The sequence below is a fragment of the Pseudochaenichthys georgianus genome, chromosome 3 (genome assembly GCF_902827115.2).
Source record: "Pseudochaenichthys georgianus chromosome 3, fPseGeo1.2, whole genome shotgun sequence".
NCBI lineage: Eukaryota > Metazoa > Chordata > Actinopteri > Perciformes > Channichthyidae > Pseudochaenichthys > Pseudochaenichthys georgianus.
This window is the reverse complement of record NC_047505.1, coordinates 16,609,936-16,636,242: the sequence shown is the minus strand read 5'-3', so window position 1 is coordinate 16,636,242 and position 26,307 is coordinate 16,609,936. Positions and strand designations below refer to the sequence as shown.

General features: G+C 41.3%; 1 protein-coding gene across 1 annotated transcript; it reads right to left on the bottom strand.

The window, feature by feature from the left end:
* Positions 1-1,999: 1,999 nt before the first annotated feature.
* On the bottom strand, positions 2,000-26,190 carry serinc4 (serine incorporator 4). Its single transcript, XM_034109063.2, has 11 exons — positions 25,782-26,190; positions 18,442-18,609; positions 17,747-17,925; positions 16,604-16,683; positions 16,162-16,255; positions 13,862-14,073; positions 12,962-13,057; positions 6,959-7,085; positions 6,717-6,829; positions 5,604-5,757; positions 2,000-4,776 (listed from the first exon to the last, which is right to left on the bottom strand). Exons 1-11 carry the CDS (start codon positions 25,893-25,895, stop codon positions 4,569-4,571), a joined length of 1,545 nt encoding a protein of 514 aa, XP_033964954.1. The 5' UTR covers positions 25,896-26,190; the 3' UTR covers positions 2,000-4,568.
* Between the last annotated feature and the right edge of the window lie 117 nt (positions 26,191-26,307).

Sequence of the window (26,307 nt, the reverse complement as noted above, 5' to 3'; positions counted from 1 at the left end):
ATAGGAAGTATAGGATTTCCTTCTCCCCTGTGGATGCTCTCCAAGTGGCCAAACTGGTCAGCTCAGCCAAGAGCTCCACCTGCTCCCTGGACCCCATGCCCACAGCCCTGGTCAAGGACTGCCTACCCACCCTCTGTCCCTACATGGTGGTGATCATCAACTCTTCTCTGGCTCCTGGTATAGTCCCCACCAGCTTCAAAATGGCCTCAGTCACCCCCATACTCAAAAAACCTGGCCTGGACCCCGACGACCTCCAGAACCACCGGCCGATCTCCAACCTTCCCTTCCTCAGCAACAGTTTGTCTCCATCAGTGGCTAAAATTCACCCCCGGACCCAGTCCACCACGGTGTACCCCAGGGCTCTGTGCTTGGCCCCCTCCTGTTCACCATTTACATGCTCCCCCTCGGCCAGATCATCCGACATCATGGACTCAATTTCCACTGCTACGCTGATGATACCCAACTGTATCTCAGCACCACTCCATCCTCCCAGCTCCCCCCTCAGTCTCTCATCAACTGCCTCCATGACATCAAAACATGGATGTCTTCCAACTATCTTAAGCTGAACAGCAATAAAACAGAGCTCATGGTTGTGGCACCCAAGGCCCTGCTCCAGAAGGTTGGTGACTTCGTTCTCGAGGTTGACGGCTGCTCCATCTCCCCATCTCCTGAAGCCCGCAACCTGGGTGTCATCCTCGACTCCACCCTTTCCTTCCATTCCCACGTCAAATCTGTGACCAAATCCGCCTTTTAGGAACATTGCCAGACTCCGACCGTCACTCTCGGAGTCGGTTGCCGAAACCCTAGTGCATGCGTTTGTCACCACCCGCTTGGACTACTGCAATGGTGTCCTGTTCGGGGTTCCCAACAAAACCCCGGACAGGCTCCAGTATGTCCAAAACTGTGCTGCTAGGGTACTCACGCACACAAAGCCGTGGCAGCACATCACTCCCACCCTCATCCACCTACACTGGTTGCCGGTCAAGTCCCGCATATCCTACAAGTCCCTCCATGCCCTTGCCCCCCAGTACCTATCGGACATCCTTCACCCACATGCCCCACCCCGGAACCTGCGGTCCTCAGACTCTGGCCTGCTTACCACCCCACCCACCAAACTGCGAACCATCGGGGACAGAGCCTTCAGTGTGGCAGCCCCCACCCTCTGGAACGCTCTCCCTGCGGGGATTCGCAACATCCCCACACTTGACGCCTTCAAAAGGGCCCTCAAGTCCCATCTGTTTGCCAAGGCTTTCGGCCCCTAAATCGATCTGTTGTTTTGTCTGTCTAACTTTTGTTTTGTTATGTTTGTTTGTGCCCTATTACTTGTAAAGCGACCTTGGGTCCTTTGAAAGGCGCTATATAAATTCAAGCTATTATTATTAATATTATTATAGGTTTAAGCTTCTTCTGCTTGACGACCACAAACTCAAGCCTGTAAGATTTCTTGTTTTGTGGATTAAACACTGTCTGTGTGCACTTTCCAAGGGGCTTCAGTGACGTGTCATTATACATTATTAACTTTCTGCTGCATTGCTCCAGTTGGACACCTTTAACATACTTTTCTGGAATAACATTACATTACACCTTTGAGTCTGTTTGACTATTAACTGTGTTCACAGCCTCTCCACCAGATCCCAAACTGATGCACATCACCTCTTCTCCGCTGTCTGACTTCTCTGCTGCATTCTCTAGTCAACAAAACCTTCTTGTAGACATTAGCAAAGTGATTATGTTTTCCACACTTTTGTCGGATATGCAGGGAATTTCTCCTTTTTCCTTTCATGTCTCCAGCCACAGAATTTACACTGAATGATGTTCACTTCTTCCGCCGCTTCTGTTTTTTTTCGTCTTCTTAGCTCCCTCTCGCTAGCCACTCAATCCTTGTGGTGCGCTAGAACACTGTTCTCCGGGGCTGGATTTGTGTTGCTGCCACGATGTTTCAATATGTATTGTGTACTATACTGATAATAACGACACACTCTATCTTACGCTCACGTACTTTACTTGTAATGTTCCAGAAAATACAATGCAACATCCTAGCCGTGCTAACTTCAGAACTGACGCTCATGCCTGGTCCCTCGGCTCCTGTCGTCCCCGCGGGCCAGCTGTGCATTCACAAATAATGTCCCCCTGGCCAACGTATATTGCAACAGATACCATTCTTTCCCAGAGGCCTATACTACGAATCCAGTTCAACATACCCTGGATATGTTTGAGTTAGCTGGTTTACCTAATCCAAAACAAACGCGCTCTCGCTAAACGGTCCTACGACGCTGGCCAATCACAAACATGGAGAAGTGTACTGACAGCGCAGCGTCATACTTCCTGAATGAAAAGTGAACTTTAATACTAGTCAAATATGAAGAAGTTAAACTTTAAATATCCATGACTTAAAAGTGTTTGAATGCGTACATTAACAGGTTTATGATATCACTGCCCCGTCTAAGACAAGAGTGGATCTGACTTTAATTACATTTGACTCAAGTGTTTCGTCAACTTAATGTGTTGCTTAAAATAATACTTCTGCATACAGTATGTGACACTGTGAGTGTTGCACAGACAGATACGGCTCAAGAAGCTGACTCAAATAAGGAAATATGTGCTATGATGTAATATGAATGATAATGGCGTCTGCACTCACAGTGCCACGGACTGTACGTAATGTTACTCTGATCCGGTTACTTATGTTGTGGCAGATATTTAAGTAATTTAACGCTAATGTTATAATAGTCAGATTGCTCTGAAGATGGGAGGTGATATTCTATTAATGTTCACGTTCACACAATGGCAGTCTAAACTGTATTTCCTTTCTCCGCACACGGAGCTCTGATTGGTCAGCAGGCGGTTCTTTCACTGAGTTGATTTCTGCAACCTAACCTGCTCCGGAGCAGGCTAGCCGTTCAGCATAAGTTACCGTGGAGATCTAGCCCGCTAAGAAGTGAACCAGCGTCATAGGACCGGAAATCCAGATCTTTCCCTGAATTTAGCTCGCTAAGCGAAAATCCGGCTTCGTAGTACAGGCCTCAGGTTTCCACATAGGCTACCAACATCAACACAAACATGTGGGGGGCTTTTTTTAGATCACACAGTTCACCTCAGCAGACATGACTATTTCATTTGAAGGCATGAGACAGAAAGCTTCCATCCCCTCTGAAAGAGACTTGTATTACTTTTTTGATTTTGAGCACTCATGGTTTCAAATTGTTCAAGTTTTCAAAAGAGAGTAACAAATGTAAAACAAAATGTAAACAAGAGTAAAAGTGAATGATGAACTGTAGAGCAACATAATGTGAGCATGCAACATATTCCTCGTAGTAAATCAAATGCAGTATTTTTGCCTCAATTTAAAAAATGCCTTGTGTTGACTTTTAAAGAACATCATACATTTCTATTTAGCTGCCCCTCAGTCAATGCAGAGAATACTGAAACAGAATCCCCGTGATCCTGGACACGTCAGGGTTTTTTTCAACACATGACCAAATCTTTCTTTGGCTTTGTACTGGAAATCAGAACAAAACATAGAGACAACATCTGGGATTACGTTTGGTTAAAAAAACACTATTATGATCTTGCTTTATGTATTATCTGTCTAGTGTTTTATTTTGACGATTTCTCAATGCTATGTATTTTTTTACTTCCAGTCTTTGTGTGTTTTTTTCAGCCTGTTTTGATGGTTTGTTCTGGCCTGTTTCCCATTAGCCCGCCAATCACCTGTCCTCCAGTACACCTGCACTTCATCCCGTCATTAGTTCAGTTGTTTTTAAATCTTGTCTTTTGTTTAGCCATTCTTGGACCCTTGTATGTTGTGAAGTTCTGTTCTGTTGTGATGTTTTGTTTGCATTGCATTGCCCACCCATTTGGTCCACCCCCACTTTCCAGGTAAACCTTCTCATATAGTTGGACACCACTGGCGTATATCTACCTTGCTATTTACCTAATTTCTATAGTTGTAACCAATGTCCCCATGCAATGCAAACATTTGCAACCAGTCAGGACTATATCATGGATCAGAGGTCATATTTGAGCCAACACAGTCAATGCAATCAATCCTCAGCTTTGAGAAAGATTTGTTCATGATCAAACCCATCATCTAAATTTAGAGGACTAACAGGGCTTTCTTTTTTAGGGAAGATTATTATATAAAAGAAAGATAAACAAACAGTGGGATGCTGGCCTCTAGAAATATTATTGCTATGGAAGCCGCCTTCCTAAAGACTAATACAGTCAATATTTGAATGTAATACTAACATATCTTAACCTACCTACTATAATTCCCACATTTTAGATATTACTTCTGATCCCTTTGGCAATTCATACTGTAATCGTGTTTCCAAACCACAGTCAGGTCCTCACTAGTGGTGTACTGCATGTAGCCTGTGACATCATTAAGTCTTTATCCTGTTAGTCTTATATCAACAGAGCACTCTGTCCATTCACAGCCCTGTGAGTCTTTGACCCCTGACGCCTGTGAACTTCAGTTCTGATAATCCCCTCCTGCAGGCCACCGAGGGTAGATGATCGCTCGTCCACATCGTGCCATGTCCGCCTCACTCCTCTTCCAGAGCGTGTCACACACTGACGTGCACGTGACGGGACAATCCTGAGCGCCGTTTAATGCGTGAGCGTCGAGGTCTTGATTCGGACTGGCAGCTGCACAGAGGGCCCAGCAGCAGCCAGAGGTAGAGGATCACACAGGCCCAGCACGACGACATCTTCACCAAGAAGGTAGACCAGCTGCCGTGGGTAAAGGTGGTCTCCAAAACTGCTGACTCATAGCTGCAGGAGGACAACACAATTTGAGGGAGGAAACCATAGGTTGCTTAGGGACTGGTGAAAACACATTAATAACCAGTAACTGAATATTTTTTAAAGCTATACAGAGATGGTATGAATAATCCCCAGCATTTTATTAAGGTATTAGAAAACACGTGCCAAGTAAAAACCACATCTCACACATCTAAGCTTTCTTAACAGCTGACATGGAGAACCCAGAGAAAAGTGGAAGTTAAAACACTACAGGAGGAAGCTCTCGTGTAAGAAGAATCTTGAAAGTCAGGCCAAGCTGACAATATTTAAAATCATGCAGTGCCAGTTAAAAAACAAAAAGAGGGTTCTGGAAAATCAGCTGACAGCTCACAGAAATCTGACAAAGATAAGGTGAAGTTGAGAAAGGAGGAAAAGAAGGAAAGGAAAGAGGCATCCCCTATCCTTCACTCTTCCAAGTGTCGTGTGATTCCACAGTCTCACAAATGAAATAGAAACACGTTCTTTTTATTTTCTGTGAGGTTGTGCTCAAGACATAATTGGAGTGTCATAACATGGCCATTTTTTAGCCGTTACCAAAACACATCAGGACCCCAGCATCCTTTCTACCCACAATGTGTTTCGTAACTGCAGCGTGTATTATCGCGTACACATTTCTCCTAATGTAACTTATGTACAATACTTGAGTAAATGTCATTTATTACATCCACCATACCGGATACACACTCTTACAAAAAATATTCCCGTCCTTCAACTATAATAAAAAATATACTACTCTTCACCTTAATTGATCCTTCACTCCCACTCTAATGTTCATACATCCCATAGCATAAACTAACCTGAACCAGTTAGTGAGGGTCATCATGACGTAGAGCGAGGCCAGGAAGAAGACGAAGTGGAAGAAGAAGTAGCTGTAGGCCACTCTCTGCGTCTCGTTGTGGACAACCTTCTGACAGCCTTTGCTGTCGTCCTCCATCACAAACTCTTCCTCAGCTGAAAAGGAACATGTGCAACTGTCACAGCCAACTTCAAACATCACTGAATGTATAGTAGATCAATTCAAATGGTGAACTGGTACACACTGCAGGAATCAGAGCTAAATATGGATCCCCAATCTCTCCATGCAGCATTCAATTTAATTTGCAGAGCAGCTAAAGACTTATGAGGACAATGTTTTGATGTACTGCCCATCCAGTAGGTTGAAATAGATTTTGAATATACAGCACATACTTGTTGAGGGTGCTACTTTCATCAACTTGTATAGCCCTCTAATGGCCACTAAACACTGGTTTAAAGAAATATCCTTAAATAGTCAATATGCAAACAACTGTCATGGTTGCAGCAACTAACTGAACACAGAAATGAATTACAGTTTGCCCCGCCTCCTTCACTTTAACCCCGCCCTCCTTTATAAATAACCTTAGCGCTTGCATTTTCAACATATTGATGCTGAATATCACGATGATTTTATTCTCCGTTGTCAAGATTTTTGGTAGTGCCTAACTGAGCATCATTCAGACTAATGAATCGGAGCTTTCTTCCAACGTTGTATCCGCTTCTCTTTATAGATCCATGCGCATACCTGGTCGCAGCAATTAGCAATGTGCGCTTGATGTATTTGTATTGCCCTGTTTTTCACCCAGATATGACGTTTTCTGTGCCTGAATACTGCAAACACACATTTTACACAACCTCCAACCTTAATACCATCTTTTTTATTTCTGTGGTTGACATTTCTCCCGCTCTTGTTTGTATGTAAAACGTACATACATGAAACGAAAGCACAACAATTATCAAAACATAGCTTGAATTGCCTGGATGTTGGACCCTGGACCACCTTCTTGTCTGACTTTCATCTTAATATTACTGAATGAGTACAATATAGATGCAAAAGTACCCCACCAAGCACCTTTAAGAAAACAGATTCATAATATCACGTCATCAGAACAAACCTTCCTCCTCCTCGGGGAAGCAGAAGAAGCAGGTGGCTTTCTGGAACTCATAGCGATACACTTTGATCATCCAAAACGGGCCGAACACCTCTGCCAGGTAGGAAGCTTCATTACTGCGGAGAAATTACATTTGTTATACATTAGTTATTTCTGTAATTTATTTTTGGAAACATGTTTTATGCTATATGGTAATGAGAGTTAATATTATATTTAAACATATGATGTTCATAGAGACGACCCACCATGCAAAGAGGACACAGCAGTACATGATGGCTGCTCCAATGATGGCCACAGCGTTGCCGTCATTCTGGACGTCATGTTGTCCCACGCTGGGGTAACAGGCGGTCATGTTCATGCCCTGATACACCACTGCCAGACAGCAAAACAGCGTGTTAACTTTCACTGTGTTCTTCAGGGGAAATTGCCTTTGTGCTTCATCTACATGTTTCTCTTCATGGGAAACAATTGAAGACAACATAATGCTGAGAAAACAAATGACATGTTTGGTCATACAGGTGAGTATGATGATATACACCACAGAAATGTCCCAATTTGGGATCAATAAAGTACATTGTATATTATATAGGTTTTACTGCTGACTCCAGACAAAACTCTTTACAGATAAATGTACAACACTAGTCTCGTATTGTATCTATGTTTTCTTGGTTAAAGGAAACAACAAATATGGAAATAGATTTAGGTGGTTTACATCAGCTGTTTATAAATCAATTGTTTTGCCTCTTTTTGTAATTGTGTGTGTCTCTTTAGAGTCATTTTGTCTTGCTAGTGATCATTGTGTGTCCGTTTCATACTGTGCTTCTTTGTATTCAATTTGTGTCTTTTCTTGATCATTTTGTGTGTCTTTGTGGTTGTTTTGCCCATGCTTGGCTTGGTTGTTGTAAGCTTATCGTGGTATCTTTGCAGCTTTTGGCTAGATTGTGTAGTTGTTTTTTATAGTCTTTTAAAATAGACATTCATTTTGTAAGAAAGTAAAACAACATGAATTGAGAGGCTGATTGGGCGTTTATAAAAACATATTTAAAACATATTTGGAAATGTGGCTCTTGGACAAATGTAGTTGTCTTCCAATGTTTTCTTTCTTTCTCTGTCCTTCCTTTCAAATCCTGGGAAATTCCTGTCTTTCTTGTAAAATAGGGGGTCTCAGCTGCACGTCTCCTTCAGGGACTCTCTCTCAAGACTCCCCCTCTGGATAACCGCTAGGGTGAACACAGAGTCCTTACAGATATGTACTGTATGCTCACACATGTGCATGCATGTGCAAAGACTGAGGGTCAGTTTCAGTCGGCTGTGGATTCCTGAGAGAAGTTTTTCATTTGTGTGCTGAGTGTGGGGGGTGGAACCTGAACTCAGTGAAAACACTGGCTAGTTACAGGACTCAGACTGTTACCTCATCATGACACACACACACACACACACACACACACACACACACACACACACACACACACACACACACACACACACACACACACACACACACACACACACACACACACACACACACACACACACACACACACAGACATACGTCCCGCATTGAGATGATTGTATGGCAGATTTATGAATGAAAGTAGCTGAGGAAGGAAACTCAGCAAGACTTAAGTGGGAAATTAAATATCATACGACGGCAGTGTATGAGTGTCTTTTGGTGGGGTGGTGAAAAGGTGTTTTTGTAACAGATTCAGAGTGCATATTTTCTCAACAAGTTGCTACAATATCTTGCAATGCCCCAGGACTCACACATACACACACCTACTATACACACTCATACTGTACACTCTCACAGTAGGCCTCCTACAGTATGTTCGATACAAAAAGGACAGAACAAGTAGTCAGAAATCACGTTAATATGTTAATTGTTATTTCTTCCAACCTAATATTCAAGGGAGATGCAATTTTCGTTTCTTCAAAGATTGACTTCTATATCATTTTGGCATATGATCATCATTAAATGTTTTCCACATCCTCGTACTGTTATTGTTATCCCTCCTTTAGCTAAACAACGTTTATGAACAATATGAATGATCAATATGGAGAAACAACTGACATGCGGTGACATGTCAATCATGACTTTCTTTCCCCCAAAATATCTGTTCCCATCGCACTTATGTTAGCTTAGACTCACAGCATTTCAAGTGGACTCCGTTGGCAACAGTTTTACAGTGAGAGAGAAAAAGGACAGAAGATAAATATCTTAACCCTAAGCCGTATGTTGCTTTATGTCAAATGTCTTTCTGTGGAGAACAATGATTGTCAGTTAGTGAAGTTCTCAAACACTCCTGAGACAGAATCCACATCTTCCAATGGATTGATCAAGAGAACTGGATACAGCATTAGGGGGACCCCCGTTCATTCCTATAAAAGTTGCTCAGTGGCGCATGAAGCCAAAATGGCCTGACTCTTGAGAGCAAAATGACCCATATGTGGCGAAAGTACCCATACGTCGGGCACACTTGAGTTTTCCAAAAGTCCCACAGAAGCTGGAACCATCGAAAGTATAGTATTCTTTTCTGGAAAATCACTTAGTTATTGTATTTGCTGTTTAGGGACTGATTCATTTACTGATTTGTCTTACAACTGACTGATAATAACTACAAATCCTAATAAAACGTAGGACTCAAATGCCAGGATTTTAATATTTAATTTGCTAAATTTGCAATTGTTTTGATACAGCTAGTATGATATCTCTATTTGTGCTTGCATTACCTAAGCTCTGTGTGCATGGTTATGCAGGAAGAAGAGAATGATCATTGGATAGAAAGTATTGCCTCTTGCTATCTAGAGAAGGATCTGATTTGCTCTGGACTTGGTCTCCACTTGGTCTTTAACTGTGTTTGGTCTCAGACTCCCTAGAGGCTTCTCAATACTCAAATTTCCCCTCCTCGACTCCCCTCCTCGACTCCCCTCCTCGAGACTTAGACCCGCCCACAGGAGATGCGAGCGGAGGACCGAGGAGGGGAACCGAGGAGAGAGGAGGGGAAGCAGCAGACGTTTAAAGAAATGAGAACTCCTCTCCTCTGAGCGGTCATATTAAAGCGACGTCCGTTCATTATGACGTGGCAACAGCTGCATCAGCTGTCGAGTGTTTTGTCATATTTTATAATCTCTGTTAGATCAGCTGAACATTGTTCCCCCACATATTTTATTTGAATTCATTGAGAGTGCGGTATAATGAGACAATAACAGGCTACAGATGCGGACACACACACACAAATATATTTATATAAATATATACAATTTAAAGTATGAGAGCACTCTCATAATAACGTAACACAGTCAGAGACTGGATATACCCCCCCCCCCCTCTCTGGTCGCTGAAATGGGGAATTGAAATTACGGGCCAAAAGTTGTATTTGCAAGTATTAAAAGTAAGGACATCAAACCAACTGAGACCCGTCTGTCCGCGGCATCTGCGCACTGTACAACACACACCTACACACTGTACAACACACACACCTACACACTGTACAACACACGCACCTACACACTGTACAACACACGCACCTACACACTGTACAACACACGCACCTACACACTGTACAACACACGCACCTACACACTGTACAACACACGCACCTACACACTGTACAACACACACCTACACACTGTACAACACACACCTACACACTGTACAACACACACCTACACACTGTACCACACACACCTACAGCTGCTAAAGCATAATCAGGCTACAGCCGTTGTGTATTTTATTATGTGAAGCACTAAATGGTTTTAGAAAAATATGGACTCTTTGTAGATATCTACTAAACTAAAGCAAATAAAGAGAGTAGGCCTGTTATACTGAGTGATATATATTTTACACACTGCTCTGCTTTCTGCAGGACCTCACAGCTGTTCTCACTGTAAACATCGCGTTGCGATGAGAGCAGGTTCTCAAATAATATCCAGGGGATGCATGCAGAGCTGTCATTGGCTGAGATAAGTCCGGCCGTGCGTCACGCCTCCACCGTTCCCGGAAATGCATCCGCGGAGGAGCCGTGGAGGAACCATCAGTGTATCCTCGGTTATAGCTCCTCCAGAGAGCCTCCTCGATGCTCGATCCTCGGTCCTCGGTGTGCATTTAGAGAAATGAGACGTCCTTCAAAATGGCGCGCTGAAATTCATTTCCGGGTCACTACCGGAGGACCGAGGAGTCGAGTTGTCGAGGAGGGGAAATTTGAGTATTGAGAAGCCTCTCCTATGTGTGTCTTGACTACTCATTAATGTCTATAATACATTGTGGTCTGTTTGCTACAGGTTTGTCTTCTTGCCTTTTCTCTGCTTCATGATTTTGAATGTTGCATAATGCAAGACATAGAAAGAAGCATGTCCCCTTAAACACCAACAACTGACCTCCTGTGTGTTCCTCAGCTGTATAAACCAGACCAACAAATCACTCTTCATTACCAGATATTGACAACGAGTTGCACTTTATCTGATTACCATGACGAGCTGTGTGAGGTCCTAATGACGCTGCCAGGTGTATTCCTGTGTTATTATGTTGTCAATGGATCCATGAGGAATGTGAAACAAATATCCTCCTGTCTGCCCTCACCACAGGCCACCGGCCCAGCAGGCAGCATGTCAGAGCACATCTTATCCCAGATTATCTGTGTATGTACGTGTGTGAGTGTACGTCTTTATTTGCATGCGTGCCATTAAGATTTAAACCCAGGATAAGACAGGGGCCTCTGACAAGTCTCTGCTCTAATGTCTCCGTCATGTGGAGGACCTTTGTCTTACCTGGAGCCAGCAGGTGAGTCATTATGAGAAGCAAAGGCAAATTATAGAGGCATTTCAAATAGCTGTGTGTGTGTGTGTGTGTGTGTGTGTGTGTGTGTGTGTGTGTGTGTGTGTGTGTGTGTGTGTGTGTGTGTGTGTGTGTGTGTGTGTGTGTGTGTGTGTGTGTGTGTGCGTGCGTGCGTGCGTGCGTGCGTGCGTGCGTGTGTGTGTGTGTGTGTGCAGGATGATGGGATGCAGACACACATTTTTGAAACATTTCACAATAAGAGGCTTTTATGGTGAAAATAAAGTCTCAAATAAGTTGATTGTATTAAAGTCTATGAAAAAAATACTTTCACTAGTTTTATTATCTCAGTAAACACTTTCCTGCCGAGTTTATTGTCTCAATCACTTGTTTCAAATTGTCTTAAAAACGATCAATACAGCTTTAGTATTTAGTTTGTTAAATGATGTAGATGATAAAGCTGCATGCTTCAGGGCGGGGTTATCTAGTGATTGACAGATGGGCATGTCTGTGTTGTCCATCATGTGCTTTTGTCCTACAAATGTAAGCTGTAGCTCCACCCTCTTGTGTCTCATCTGATTCCCGAAACCAAGATGGTGACGGCTAAATGTGCCAAACTCAAGGCTTCAAAACCCTGGTAAATACATTTTTTTTTTTAAATCTCCATCTACTCCCTAAAAAACCCTTATTACTTAAATATTTTTTTCTTTTTCCTCATTGATGTAATACATTTATTATCAGCATTATCCTGCAGAATAATCATTAATTCGTCTTCAAGTCTTCTGTTGTTCTGTGTTTGTTTTTGCTTTTGTTGAATCTGCACGTTCAATTTAAAAAAGTATATTGTTTTCCTTGTAAAGAAAATGTATGTTAATTAGTTTCTGTTCAAAATGTATATGAACATAACAATATACCAAATGCTATTTCTGTATACATGTTGTAATATTTCAAAGTTACACTATACGTCATTATGGTCATTCCAATAGAGTTTTTTGGATTTAATTTAATTTAAAGGTTTAATCATAGTATTTTCAGTTGTCAAAACCAAAATAATAAGCTCAAAGAAGCTAAAATGCTTTGTAGAACGGCAGCATTCCCTCTTTCTTTGGTAGTTGTTTGAGCTTCCCTTTCCCAAATTCATTTCACCTGAATGTCACTATTGGCCTGAGTTGATTGGAGGTTATTCAGATCACCTGTTTCATTGGTGGAGCAGAGAATGGTATTTCATAATAGTTAGAGACATTTTGTAATTATCATTATTATTATTATTATTATTATTATTATTATTATTATTAAGGAGGCATGTTTTTCTCATTGTGAGGTCACTGTCAATGTAGGCCTTTACTATTTCATTATCTTTTGATTGATAAGGTGCGGACGTGCGGTCTGTGTGTCAGTGTTAATGCTGGACACATGTTCAGTGGAGCTGCACAGACCTGCTGCTGTGCTCCTGCTCTCTGTCTGTTGGTTAGCGTACCTTTTTCTGGCGGGCGGCTGGACAGCGCAGAGAAAGTGAGATACATGACGTAACAGCTGATGATGGAGGCCTGGAGGAGCCCCGACCGAGGCTGCTCTGCAGGGACAGAGAGAGGAAGTCAGCGTCAGAGTATCCAGCACATACAATGTATAATAAAACACACAACGATGCAAAGATTGTGACCTTATCAAAACTGGGAAAACAACAGTGGAAAAAAGTGCATTGCCATCCATTGATTTACTGTTAACAAGAGTAAAAAAGAGACATTGAGTCATTGACAATAACATGCTAATTAGATTCTGCTTTTTCTTTTTATACATACTAACAACAACACAAATTCTCATGAAATAAAAAACAAAACATCAAGCCTGAATTGGACTGAAATGAGTACTGAAAGCGCTCTAAATATGGAGACATGTGCACAGTCGGGTTTTGGGATATTTGGATAATAATTGGATATTAATACCAATGCATTGTCACATAAACAGCATTTTAATACTGCTACTAGTTTAATCTTTGAAAATGTGTAATCCCCAAATGATCATGTATTGGTCAAATCATCTGCATAGTTACATGCAACAATAGTTACAATATTACAATAACAATATTTCCCTCTGAAATTCAACATATACTAATGGAAATAATCTAGTAAAGTAAAGCATCATATACTTATAAATGTTTATTGTTACTCTCATCTCAGTAAGCAGCTGTATGTAAGTCCCAGACATGTGCAGACAGAGCATGGCTTTACTGAACAGTGAATATTAGCTCACATCTAATTATTATTATTATCTGCAGCAGCACTGGTTTCAACAGGGGGAGTTTGCTGGAGATGAACTAAGTGTTATTTCACCGCTGCACATCGATGACAGACACGCGAGTTGTGTTTCATCAACTCACTCTGCTTCACGCACGGTGTGACGGCAATGAAGGACATGAGGCCGCAGAGCCCCAGGTTGATCCACAGCAGGGCCTTGTTGAACTGGCAGGCCACGGGGTGTGTGTAGTACTTGTACATGAAAGTGAAGGCCATGGTGGCGATAGTGTAGAAGAAGAGGGTGGCACACATCACCGCGATATACCACCGCTTGTTCTCTGCTGCTCCGGTCAACCTGAGGTGGGGGGACAGAGAGAGGGCTGCAGCTTCAGGTGTGTTTTAGTACTGCTTCATACCGCAAACACCTGTTCACACATTTAAGATGAATATTGCTAAAAATGTAGGTCAGAAGTGATGTTTTTATCATGAGCATTTCATTGCATCCTAAAGGAACCCTCAATCTTTATGCATCATATGGTGATATAGATAAATGGACTGCATCTAGCGCTTTTCCATTCTTCACAACCCTTCAACACTCTTACATACACATCATTATAATTCAAAGTCTAATACTTTTATAGAGGGGCTGCAGGGTGTCACTTGCTCAGGGAAACTAACATGCACTCACTCTCACACGCCATTGGCCATGCCATTGGGAGAAATGTGGGTTTGTGTCTGGTCCAAGGACACTTTCACGTGTACAGGGAAAGGGCTCGGGGTCGGGCTACTGAGCTTCCGATTGGTGGAAGACCATTTTACTTCAAATTCTATATATACAATACAAGGTGTCCCTATATATATATATATTTTTTTTATTTCCTGCTTTTTTACACATACTCTCTTCAGTACAGGTTAGCTCTGAGTGTTAGCGATGCTTGCTAATGTAAACAAAGACAAGATTACGGGCATTGTTTCTGATAGCAACTTTCTGATAGTGCCGTGGGTCCGCATTTCAGATATTACGTCATATTGGCAGCAAATCTGGATCAACTCCGTTGTACTTTTTAGAGATGTGGGTATGGAGGAAAAGAGAGAGGGTTTTATTTTCTGACGCTGCGTGAGTTCCCTGACACACCGGGGACACACATTTACAGTATGTATAAAAGACATAAAAACGTGCATTTTGCACAACAGGTCCCCTTTAAACTTAAGCCATGCAGCTGAAAGAATAGTACTCTGAGTGAAATTATTCTTATTGTAAAAAGTATCATTTGTTTATGTAGGATTATTTCGGTGTAGATAATATAAAGAGGACATATAATGCTCATTTTCAAGTTCATATCAGTATTTTGTGCCTCTACTGTGATGTGTCTCCATGCTTTAATGTTCAAAAAGATCTTTATTTCTCTCATACTGCCTGTGCTGCAGCACCTCTTTTCACCCTATGTCTGAAACCAGAGCTCAGTCTGCTCTGATTGGTTAGTTGTCCTGCTCTGTTGTGATTGGTCAACCGTCTAGAGCTGTCCCGCCCCTTAGCCTATCACTTACAATGTGTTGGAGCGCTAGCCAATAGAAGCGTGAGTGTTACATAGTGATGTCATTATGTTATGGAAGTAAACAAAGGTGTCAAATTGAGGCATTTCAGGAAGGGGGAGTGTGTGGGAGAGAAACTCCTTCTGGAGGGATCTTTGGGATTGTATTCTTTGCAGACCATTCACGTGCACAAAAAATGATTTAACACACTACAGGAACGTCCCTGTAGGTAAGCTTCCACTGTACATATGTGCCAGATTTGCCCCAGTTTGTGGCTCTTACAACCTCAGATCCAGTGCCTGGATACGGTTCCAGGTTCCTGCTGTGCGGACTGAGGCTGGGAAAAGGAGTCTTTTTTATTATGGTCCTTGGTCTTGGAATGACCTTCAATCAAACCTAAAACTGAGGGCACTTGTCCCTATAGCATGTTTTAAGTTGAAGTTGTCTGAGGTCCTTACCACCAGCTGCTCTTGCAGTAATAAGTAGTGCACCTTTCTTACTGTCCTAATGTGCACAATGCAGTGGCTGCTTTTTGTTTTTTGTTTTCTTAGTTGTGTTCTCTGTATTTTATATGTTGGTGTTATGTGTTATGTGTAACGTTGCTGCCTTCTTGGCCAGGTCAGCATTGAAAATGAGATTGTATCTCAATGCTTTTATCTGGTTAAATAAAGGTTAAATTAAAAAATTTAAAATCCCCAAAAAGCATTATAGGGCCTCTTTAAAAAGCCCTACATGAGAAAACTTCAATATGTTTAAATAAATATATCTTTGTATTGAGGGCAGGTGTCTACAGTTTTTGTCATGTATCACCAGTTTGGCTTATCCAATTAATAAATGTGCAAATGAAGGATTTATAACCGCATGCAACCACATATTTAATCATGACATATTTTAGGATGCTCTCACTCACCAGTTGTTGTTCCAGGTGTGCGCAAAAGCTGTGATGAGGATGAGCTGGATGAGGATGAAGGCAAATCCCCCCACCACACCCACATAATGCCAAGCTGAGGGAAGAGAGGAAGAGAAAACCATAAAGGTTGATTTATCTCAGGGAAGTGAAAGAGGGAGAACTAATCAAAGAGAGAGATAAAGAGAAGCAGCTGTGAATAATAAATCAGCTCTGATATCAGGCTTGTTTCACAATCAGGTTTATTGTTCCCAAACAAAGTGAAATGAAGCTGTAGAGATTTAGGGTCCAATAATTCACAGCTGTGAGTCATATAAAGTGTTATTAGGTTTTCAGGAGTGGCTCTCTGCTGTCCTCTAGCTGCACCCAGGAGGAAGTGCACTAACACCATCATCACCATCACGTTTGTTCTCAGTATGGATTTATTTCCCCTGCAGATTCTCACCATGCAGGAAGGACTCTGTGGGGATGAAGAAGGCGGCCATGCACATCCCGAGCAGAGTGATCAACTTCAGGAACCAGAAACTGCAGGAGACACAACAGAAATAAGGGTTATTCATTTATTGTCTCTGTTTATGTCACATTTTTCTTTATTTGTTTGTTATTCGTCTTCTTCTTATACACATAACTCTGTGGGTTACCATTTATAAATAAAAAATAATGGTAAAAGACATAGAAAGTGTATTATTACTACATGATTATACCATTTAGACCACAAATGGGGTCTTTTTTATGACGACTGTTCAGTGTGAAATAAAAAATTATCATAATTGTTTCATGACTATAAGAATTAGCATATATTGCATATTTGTATACCAAGAGTATTTGCTGACCTACATTCTTATTCTACATTTAGATTTATAACGTTTCAGTGATATTTGTGAATACATTTCTATGATCAAAGAGGTTTTGAGTCTGTACTGATACCCCTGCAGGTCCATGTGTCTCACCCAAGGTTTCAGAGGGCCACTGGGTCACTGCCGACCATAACAAGCATGGAGCCGTAACCTTTGCCAAAGACTCTGGTAGATTTATAGCAGTGAGGATGAACAATCCACTCTGTCAAATCCTAATCTGAGTGTTACCAGCGCTCTAATCGGCTGTAATGGAAAGTGTGACAACAAAAGGCTTTAAATAGACCAGCAGGAGGTGACCAGAGGAGGACAACAACTAGTCTTTACACACTGACTGTCCTAATTCCAGATGTGTTTATTTCAAGAGAGGCGGGGACTATTCTGGATGAGCAACCTACTGTATTCTGATTCAGGAAAAAAAACATCCTGCAAGATATTTCAGAGAAAATTCCAGTGCCTTATAATGTTTTGGTGGTTCATTTTCAAATTCGAAGTTTTCAAAGAAGCTAAAAGGAGCAGACGTCTTCACCCCTTTATGTCTTTGTGAATGATCCCATTTTGTCAGCAGGTTTAATGAAAAACTCACAAATCCACCATTACCAGCAGTCAGGACTGTTATGCTGCGTTCATGTGCAAGTACAAAAGACATGGATTTAAATACTTTGAAAAATCATTCTCAATTTTTGTTTTGTTGTCTCAGTAGGAACATGTTGGGAGGTGTACTGTGCACTGACCCGTTGTGTATGAGCGCTCTGTAGTCCTGACTGGACTTCACGTCTATGAGGAAGATGGCCATCATCAGGTAGAAACAGGAAGTGCCGAAGCACACTCTGTAGACCGCCGAGTAACCCACCAGCATCTCACAGTGACCCCCGCCGTGCGCCTGGTCACACACCATGTTGAAGAAAGGCACCTGACACACACACACACACACACACACACACACACACACACACACACACACACACACACACACACACACACACACACACACACACACACACACACACACACACACATGTTTTTATCTATTTTCCTACTCAAAGCTGTCAGCAAAAGTTATAAAAAAATCAACCGACCACCAACTTTATGGCTTTTGTGCTGATAATAAACCGGCTCAGTCAGGAAATAAGGTAGAGTGAGGGGTACGACCTCGTTAAGTCACATTATAGTAACTCTGTTTTGTTTGGTTCTCATGTCTTGTGGCCTGTTGACCTGCAGCAAATCACACACCATCTCAGTGTATAATTATCATATTTGGCCCCTGCCAATTGTAATTGAATAATTACTTTACTGTATGTTATTTTCTGTCAGAAATGTTGTACAGAATAGTTCTGTTGCTAGCTGTCAATGCGATTATTGATTGTTTTGGTTATAGTTCAGTACATTGATTTGATTTGCTTTATAGAGGATGAGATGTAGGGCTCACATTTTCCCTGACGAGCTCGGAGACGGTGCGGGACAGCATGAGGCAGGAGACGGCGCAGCTCATGATGTGGAACAGGGTGTACATGATCCGCGTGGTGGTGGACGATTGCACCGGAGGACAGAAGGCACAGCAGAGCGAGCAGGGAGCCGGTCCACAGCAACAGCAAATCTGAAGAGGAGGAGAGGAGAGAGGCAGATCAGCATCTCACACAAACACAACAACCAGTCTGACAACCAGGAAGCACCAGAGGTCGTTGTTGGCTCAACCCTTTGCACTCAGGTCCTGTGTACATGAAAGAAATTGATCATTGTGACAATTTTACAACTGACAGTTTCTCCTGCAACTTGCACAGAATGAACAGCGTGAACATGTAATACTTTTTTGTGGCATTGAAAAAAAAGAAGCAGACATTTAAATATTTGCTCTTGGGGGAAAGTATAGTGTTTTCAAGTCACGTCCAAAGCCCAATTCCAAGTGGAAGTCATCGGTGTTCACAGGCAGCTCAAGTTGCAAGTCTTTTAAAAAGAAAAAAGTTGAGTCTAAAAGTCATCAAATGTGTGACTTGAGTCGAGGCGTGTACTTGAGTTAGTTGAGTACAGGCCTCTGAAAAACACACCTTTAAACGTAAGAGGGTGACAATAAGGAATCTGGGTTTTCACACACATGTGAATAAACATCCATGAGGCCAAGTAAAATAAATGTACTATATATTTTTTTAAGCAAAAAGACAACTGCGTTATCCATCCCATGTGATGTATGGGGTTGGATGTAGTGTTAGAGCATACATGTCAAACTCAAGGCCTGCGGGCCTGTGGAAAAATATAATCATAAGAAAGGACTCAGATAGAGCCATAAGCAATGAATGCAATGGATTTTTCATTTATTTAATGTTTAATGTTGTTTTTATAGGCAATCATTTAAGCTTTGTTAGTTCAAGGTTTAATATGTGCAATAAGTTCATTTTAATAAGTTTTGCAATAAACATTGAACCAGTCCGGCCCTCGACTAGTACCGATTTGAAAATGTTGGCCCACTGTGTATTTGAGTTTGACACCCATGTGTTAGAGGATCTTTCAACTCTTCATTGTAAATTCTTACATTAAAATGGTGACAAATGAAGAATCAACATAAAAATCAACATCAAGCGAGATATTTCACGAGATATTCCCTCAGCCCCCCTTGAAATATGTCTACATAACTCACATTACAATTTGTTGCATCACATACAATATGACACCCAAAACAGTGAAAGACACAAACAGTGTTAAATTCAACACGTACTAAAGGTATGATGCTGTGTATCATTCTGATAAAGGACATCCTGTAGGTTTCAGACTACCCTTCACAGCACTCAAACAGCAAATGAACAGTACTATTTGATTTCCTTTGTGGACGCATTGCTCCAGGAATTAAAACTCATGTTGTCTGAAGATTTTGGAGGTCACTATCTCAGACAGCTTTCACTGACAGTGTTTGAATTTATAGATTAAAGTGGACCTATCATGCTATATTTGAAACATATATTGTAGGGCCATACCTATATAAAACATGTCTGTGAATTTGTTTTTTCAAAATACCAAACAGATCATGCATTTTAGCCATACCTCATTTCGCTCTATTTGCTCTTTTCCAGCCCTGTTTTTGCAAGGACTGATTCTGTGAGAAGTCTTCTTCGCTGCTTTTGTGGCAGACTACAGCGCCACTTACAGGCCTGGCATATGTACTACAGCGTCTCCAGCGCTTTCGAGCAGCAATGGCCATGGCCCAACCCCCCATTCCCCTGATAGGTGGAGAGTTGCCCATATAGGCAGAGCACCCCTTTTCTGACGTTAGAAAAATTCAAATCTGTATCAGCTCCGTTGCAGAGAGAGAGTTGTGTTTTCTGATACTTGGTGAGTTCATGCCGGTTCTGATTCTGATTAACCTGGGCTGGGAACAGTGGTGGAAACAAGGTTGATTTTAATTAAATGTATTATGTCAACAGATTTCACATAACTGTAGTAGGTCAATCAGTTGAAAGCAATAATATTAAGTTTAAATAAACAATATGGGTTCAACCTAATACATTTAATTAAAGTCAACGTTTCAATTTTCTCAGAGTAGTAACAAAGTACATTTACACAAGTACAGTAGGTAAGTACAATTTTGAGGTACTGAGTATTCTCAGTTTATGCTACATTTAGACTTTAATAAACTACAATTTATTTGACCGCTTTTAGTTGCTAGTTACTTTTTAGGTTTAGATTATTAGCTAATACAAAATATAAAGCAATTATTAAATTAAAAAAAGTATTTTTATTAAAGGTGGGGTAGGTAAGTTTCAGAAACCGGCTCGAGATACACTTTTTGTTATATTCCATGGAATGCTCTTGACATCCCGATAGCAATGAATATCTTAAGTGCTTTGATAAAAAATCCATAAAAAAATGTCATCTGTAGAAGCCGTAATACTGTAAAAAGTACAACGATTGGATGGCCTACCTGCCTGTCAGCCTTCCATCGGGGCACAAACTTCTCTCGTGCCCTCATTGGTCATGTGCGCGTTCGTGTGTGTTGGAGGAGGGGCTCTGTAAGGAAGTGGCAGATTTTCTCCGGCTGTGTATTTTCAAATTCTAGCGATCTCAAGCCAGTTACTCAAACTTACCTACCCCACCTTTAAGTATTTCTACTTTTACTTAAAGGTGGGGCAGGTAAGTTTCAGAAACCGGCTCGAGATACACTTTTTCTTATATTCCATGGAATGCTCTTAACATCCCGATAGTAATGAATATCTTAAGTGCTTTGACAAAAAATCCATAAAAAAAAAAAATCATCCGTGGAAGCCGTAGTATTGTAAAAAGCACGACCAATCCTCTGAGCCAGCCCGGTTAAAATAACTGGATGGCCTACCTGCCTGTCAGCCTTCCATCTGTGCACACATTTATCTCGTGCCCTCATTGGTCATGTGCGCGTTCGTGTGTGTTGGAGGAGGGGCTCTGTAAGGAAGAGGCAGATTTTTTCCGGCTGTGTATTTCAAATTCTAGCGCACTCGAGCTGGCTTCTCCAAAATTACCTAGCACATCTTTAAGTACATTACTTAAGTAAATGTACTTCCCACCTCTGTCAAATGCTACCTAAACTGAAGACCTTTCAACCAGCGTCAGGGCTAATTTACAAATGTTAGCAAAAATACGGTGTACTTCTTCCAACGCTGGCTGGGAACGACTGGATAAACCCATCACTGCTGATCCTGAACTAAATCTAAGCAGCCAAAAACCTGCATGCACTGTCTGAAGCTGCAGCAACTCTGCAGATTACAGGCTGAATCAGCGGATAGAAAAACTGTTTCAGCGATGTGAATGCGGTATTTCACATGAAGTAAAAGTCATTCTAGGACAAATATGTCTCTACGCGCAGCACATAATCTGATGAATGATGCAGAGAAGATTATACAACATGTGGAAGAGCATACTGAATAAAAATAGAGCTTTATCATGTACCTACAGTACCTCAAACATGATTTGATCGTGTAAATCATGAAACATGATAAAAGGGACAGTTTGTAAAAATAGTTCTCATGAGAACATGACATTTAGTCAGATATGATACGTGGACCAATTGGTGCTTCATTTGTATGTTTCCAACCTGAAACAAAATCACTGATTTATTCAACCAATTTATTCCATTATCCTAAATTCCATATTGATGTGTTTGTCTCTCATACGCCCTGTGGCTGAATAGGCACTCAGAGATATGGGTATTTTATGAATAATATTTGATGTTTCTACAGACTTAACAAACAGTCTCTTTGCTGAATATTGGCGCTGTGCCATTTGAAATTGTAATTACACAGTGAAATGTAAAACTCTGGTGCTTTGAGGACTTCCTGCACTCAGTCATCTTAAAAAACAGGTGTTTTTATTATGTCTCTAACCACTGCATATGTCCAACCTACTTTAAAGGGGACCTATCATGCAAAATGCACTTTTGTATGTCTTTTATACATGAATATGTGTTCCCGGTGTGTCAGGGAACTCACCAAGTGTCAGAAAATACAACCCTCTCTCTTTTCCTCTATACCCAAATCTCTAAAAAAGGGGCTGCAACGGATCTGATACAGACTGATCCAGATTAGAATTATTTTCTACGTCACAGAAGGGGTGCTCCGCCTATCTGGCCAAGTCTCCACCTATCAGGGGAATGAGAGGTTGGGCCACGGCCGGCCATTGCCGCTCGAAAGCGCTGGAGACGCTGTAGTACATATGCCAGGCCTGTAAGTGGCGCTGTAGTCTGCCACAAAAGCAGCGAAGAAGACTTCCCGCGCATGGTTGCCATGGTTGCCCTTCTGTTTATTCTCCGCTGTGGCTCTTTTTCTCCCTCCCCGAGGCAAGCGTTTGCTCCTGCTGCTGTTATTCAATGCAATCTCTCCCTCGCTGTAAATCTCTCCGGTAGTCCACCAGCAGATGACAAACACCCACCTCTCCGCCTCTTCCAAGGAACGAGGGGACCGTGCGGCAGAGTTTCAGTTCGATTTTTTTTCGCCGGTCAACATGTCAAAGTTTAAATCTTCTGGACAAAATTAGAAAAGTGCCGGTCAAAGGTCTTCTTTGTTATTTATTGAGCTTTAAAACAAATGAATAACGACTCTATATAATAATAATATAAGAATAAAACACGGAGGACGGAGATCTCTTTTTGTCCCCCTCTTCTCCCCGCTGCAGCCTAGCAGCTGATCTCAAAGCACGCTCCCCTCTCCTGCAGGGGGGCGTGGTGCAGCTCACAGAATCAGCCCCTGCAAAAACAGGGCTGGAAACAGCATATAGAGCGAAATGAGGCATGGCTAAAATGCAGGATCTGTTTGGTATTTTGAAAAAAAAAACTATATTTATATACTTTATATAGGTATATAGGCCCTACAATATATTGTTCTAATATAGCATGATAGGTCACCTTTAAGGTTTATAATGCAGGATTAATACTATTATTAGTGAAGTTGTTGCAGTAATTGCGAGGGCTTAGATCTGCAGATTAACACTCGGTATAATACAGCGGGTCATTCAGTATATATAGGTCAAAGAGAAGCAGACTGACGGCGTCTGATGTAAAGAATGTGTTGAAGAATCTTGTTTGAGCAGAGAATCCTTCATTTTTAGCTCAACATAAGAGCCACATGCAGAATGGTATTTCCCAGACCCTGCTGGTTGTTTGTATGATTATAAGATCTTAAAAGCTCTTGAAGTGTTTAAGAAGTTAATCGGAGAGTTTAGCCTGCATGAATCACCAATTAATGCCCCAGTGATCCAATTGACCTTCCATGATATAAAGCTGTGTAATAAAGAGGAGGGACTGTGTGAATGTAGCAGAGGTCATTTTTTAATAAGTATTGGTCCCATGCATTATTGTTGGTGCCATTCTACATGTAGTTTTCAACAGTTACTTTAGTTGTTCCACCGTCAGCCATTTTTTCTACTTACTGCAAAGAACTCACTTTGGTAATCTTTGGTAACTGGGGAAAACCAACTCTTCCTGTATTGGTTGAGCAATGGTTGACGCACTTACTTTGTGCCATGAATGGAGGTTTAATTTCCCAGGATCTTGGAGGGACTGACTGTATTGCGATGTGCAAGCCAATGTAAACACGGATTGTCCTTATTGTGCAGACATTACATTGTGCAATCAACATTTACGTCAATGAGTTAAAACAACAAATAAGGGGTGTTATGTCAGGAACTCGTTGACACATTAACTTCCTTAAGCTCTTAAAGAATATGTTGTTCTTTTAATTAATTTAACCTATGTTTATTATTTAGATTTGAATGTTTTCTTTCCTTAAGCTGCATTCAAATCATAGGTGGTAAAACGACAACCAATCAGATGACAGTTGTATGTATTGGCGCAATCCAGCAGAGGAGAATTTAACCGATTGTTTTCCCTGTGAGGCTCTGCGCCCAACGTGCGGTGAGCAAAGAGAAACTTGACATGTGAATGGAGCTTCAACTTGACTACATATAAGGTTATTCAAAAACTTTAATAGACTTCATATTGTCGCTAATATTTGTATTTTTTTAATGTAAAACTTGCTAACTAAGTAACCTAAATGTAATCTATTCCGTAAAGAATGTATTAACTCATGTTAGCAGCTCTGTAACACTGGTGGCACACAAGTGCGTAAGCTCAATGCTAACATGACAATGTAAGCAGCAAGGTAATGTTCAGCAATTATGATGTTTACCATGTTCATCATTTTAGTTTACCGTGTTAGCATGCTAACATTTAAAATGTAGCACTAAGGACCAAGTAGAGCTGCTGTGAACGAATGAAGTTGTTGCTGATAAACCAACGTATTGGATAGATTTTCAGCAGATTTTTGTTCTTGATTGATGCTGAGCGGAACAATATGCCTGTATAAAAAGTCATGGCAATTCATACGAATAGATATTTCAGTGGGGCCAGACTGACTCTTCCATCCATAGAGCCACAACATTAGCATTGTCATTTCTTCTTCTGTACACAGATATTTGAAGGGTGAACACTTTTTTAAATGCATTAATGAGCCTCACTTTTGCACTGCCACAAAACTCACTATAGCACCAAATGTAGATTCATCCGCCGACAAGTGCACTATCTCTTCCTTCTTACGTTTTTTACTTCTAAGTACTTTATTTCTTTGCTTCACTAAACTTTAAAAAGACTACATGTGATTGTAACCCAATATTTGTGTAGTCTGTATGAACCTATGGGCTTACAGCTAAGTGCCACAGACATTGTAGGAAAGCTAGAAAATGTAGACTAACTCAAAGTTTTTGTTTAGTTTTTTCAAAACTGTTTTGTTTTTCCCGCAAGTGCTTCCATCAGTTGAACACAAGCCAACGTTTGTCAGTGATAAGTTATAACAAAGTGGTGGAACCACTTTTACCTTTAAAAATATTTGTTCAATCAAAAATAGGTTACATTGTTATAGATTTGACTTCAAAACACAGTACAACATTAAAATACTGTAATTGAATACACGAGTGATTATAATCCAACAATATCGGTACATGTTGTGATAATAATTCTAAACTTTTATTTTGAAAGCATGACATGAACCTGTAAAGGAGTATATTCATATTGCAAATGTTACTTAAATAAATATCTCAATACTTTGTCCAACACTGAATGATATCTTCATTTAAAAATATCTCACAATATGTCTATTGAACAATAAATAACAAATCCCTTATCCAGTATTCCAGTTAATGACATAAAGTCAAGAGGTAATCAATTATCATCTACTATGAAAATACGCTTTTATCTTACATAATAAACTGACTGTGTACAGAAACTTCTAGCATCCTGCGCGGCTGCTCATCAGCTCTCACCTGATAGGCCACCATGTTGAGGAAGTAGTTGTAGACGCCGCTGCGATTCATCCCCTGAGACGCCGACATCGTGCCCCTAAACTGCTTTTCATCGGCCACTCTACATTTGGCCATCAACTTCCAGCACCAACAGGTTTTTGTTTTCTCAAGAGTGACTACAAAGAAGATGGCATCCTCAAAGAGGCCGGATCACAACTTCTCACAGGCCTGACGATGGAAGTAAAAAGTTAAAAGAGCCCAGCAGGTTGCCTCACATACTCCTTATTCTGGATTAGCAGTAAATCTATTCCGGCCGGGCTCCCTGCGGCCGAAAGCCTCAGCATGAGCACTAAGTCCGGCTGCTCTCAGTCCAGCCTCACAGGGGAAGAAGTGGTTTTTTTGCCCATATCCTGCGTGCTTTGGCTTTGGCTCTGCGGCTGTGCTGGGTGCTGCCAGAAAAGAGGGAGAGGTGGTGGTGAATGCCCGCTGCCTTCCCCCATCCTACCCGGTCAGATTAGGCAAAGAGTGTGTGAGAAGGAGGAGGAGT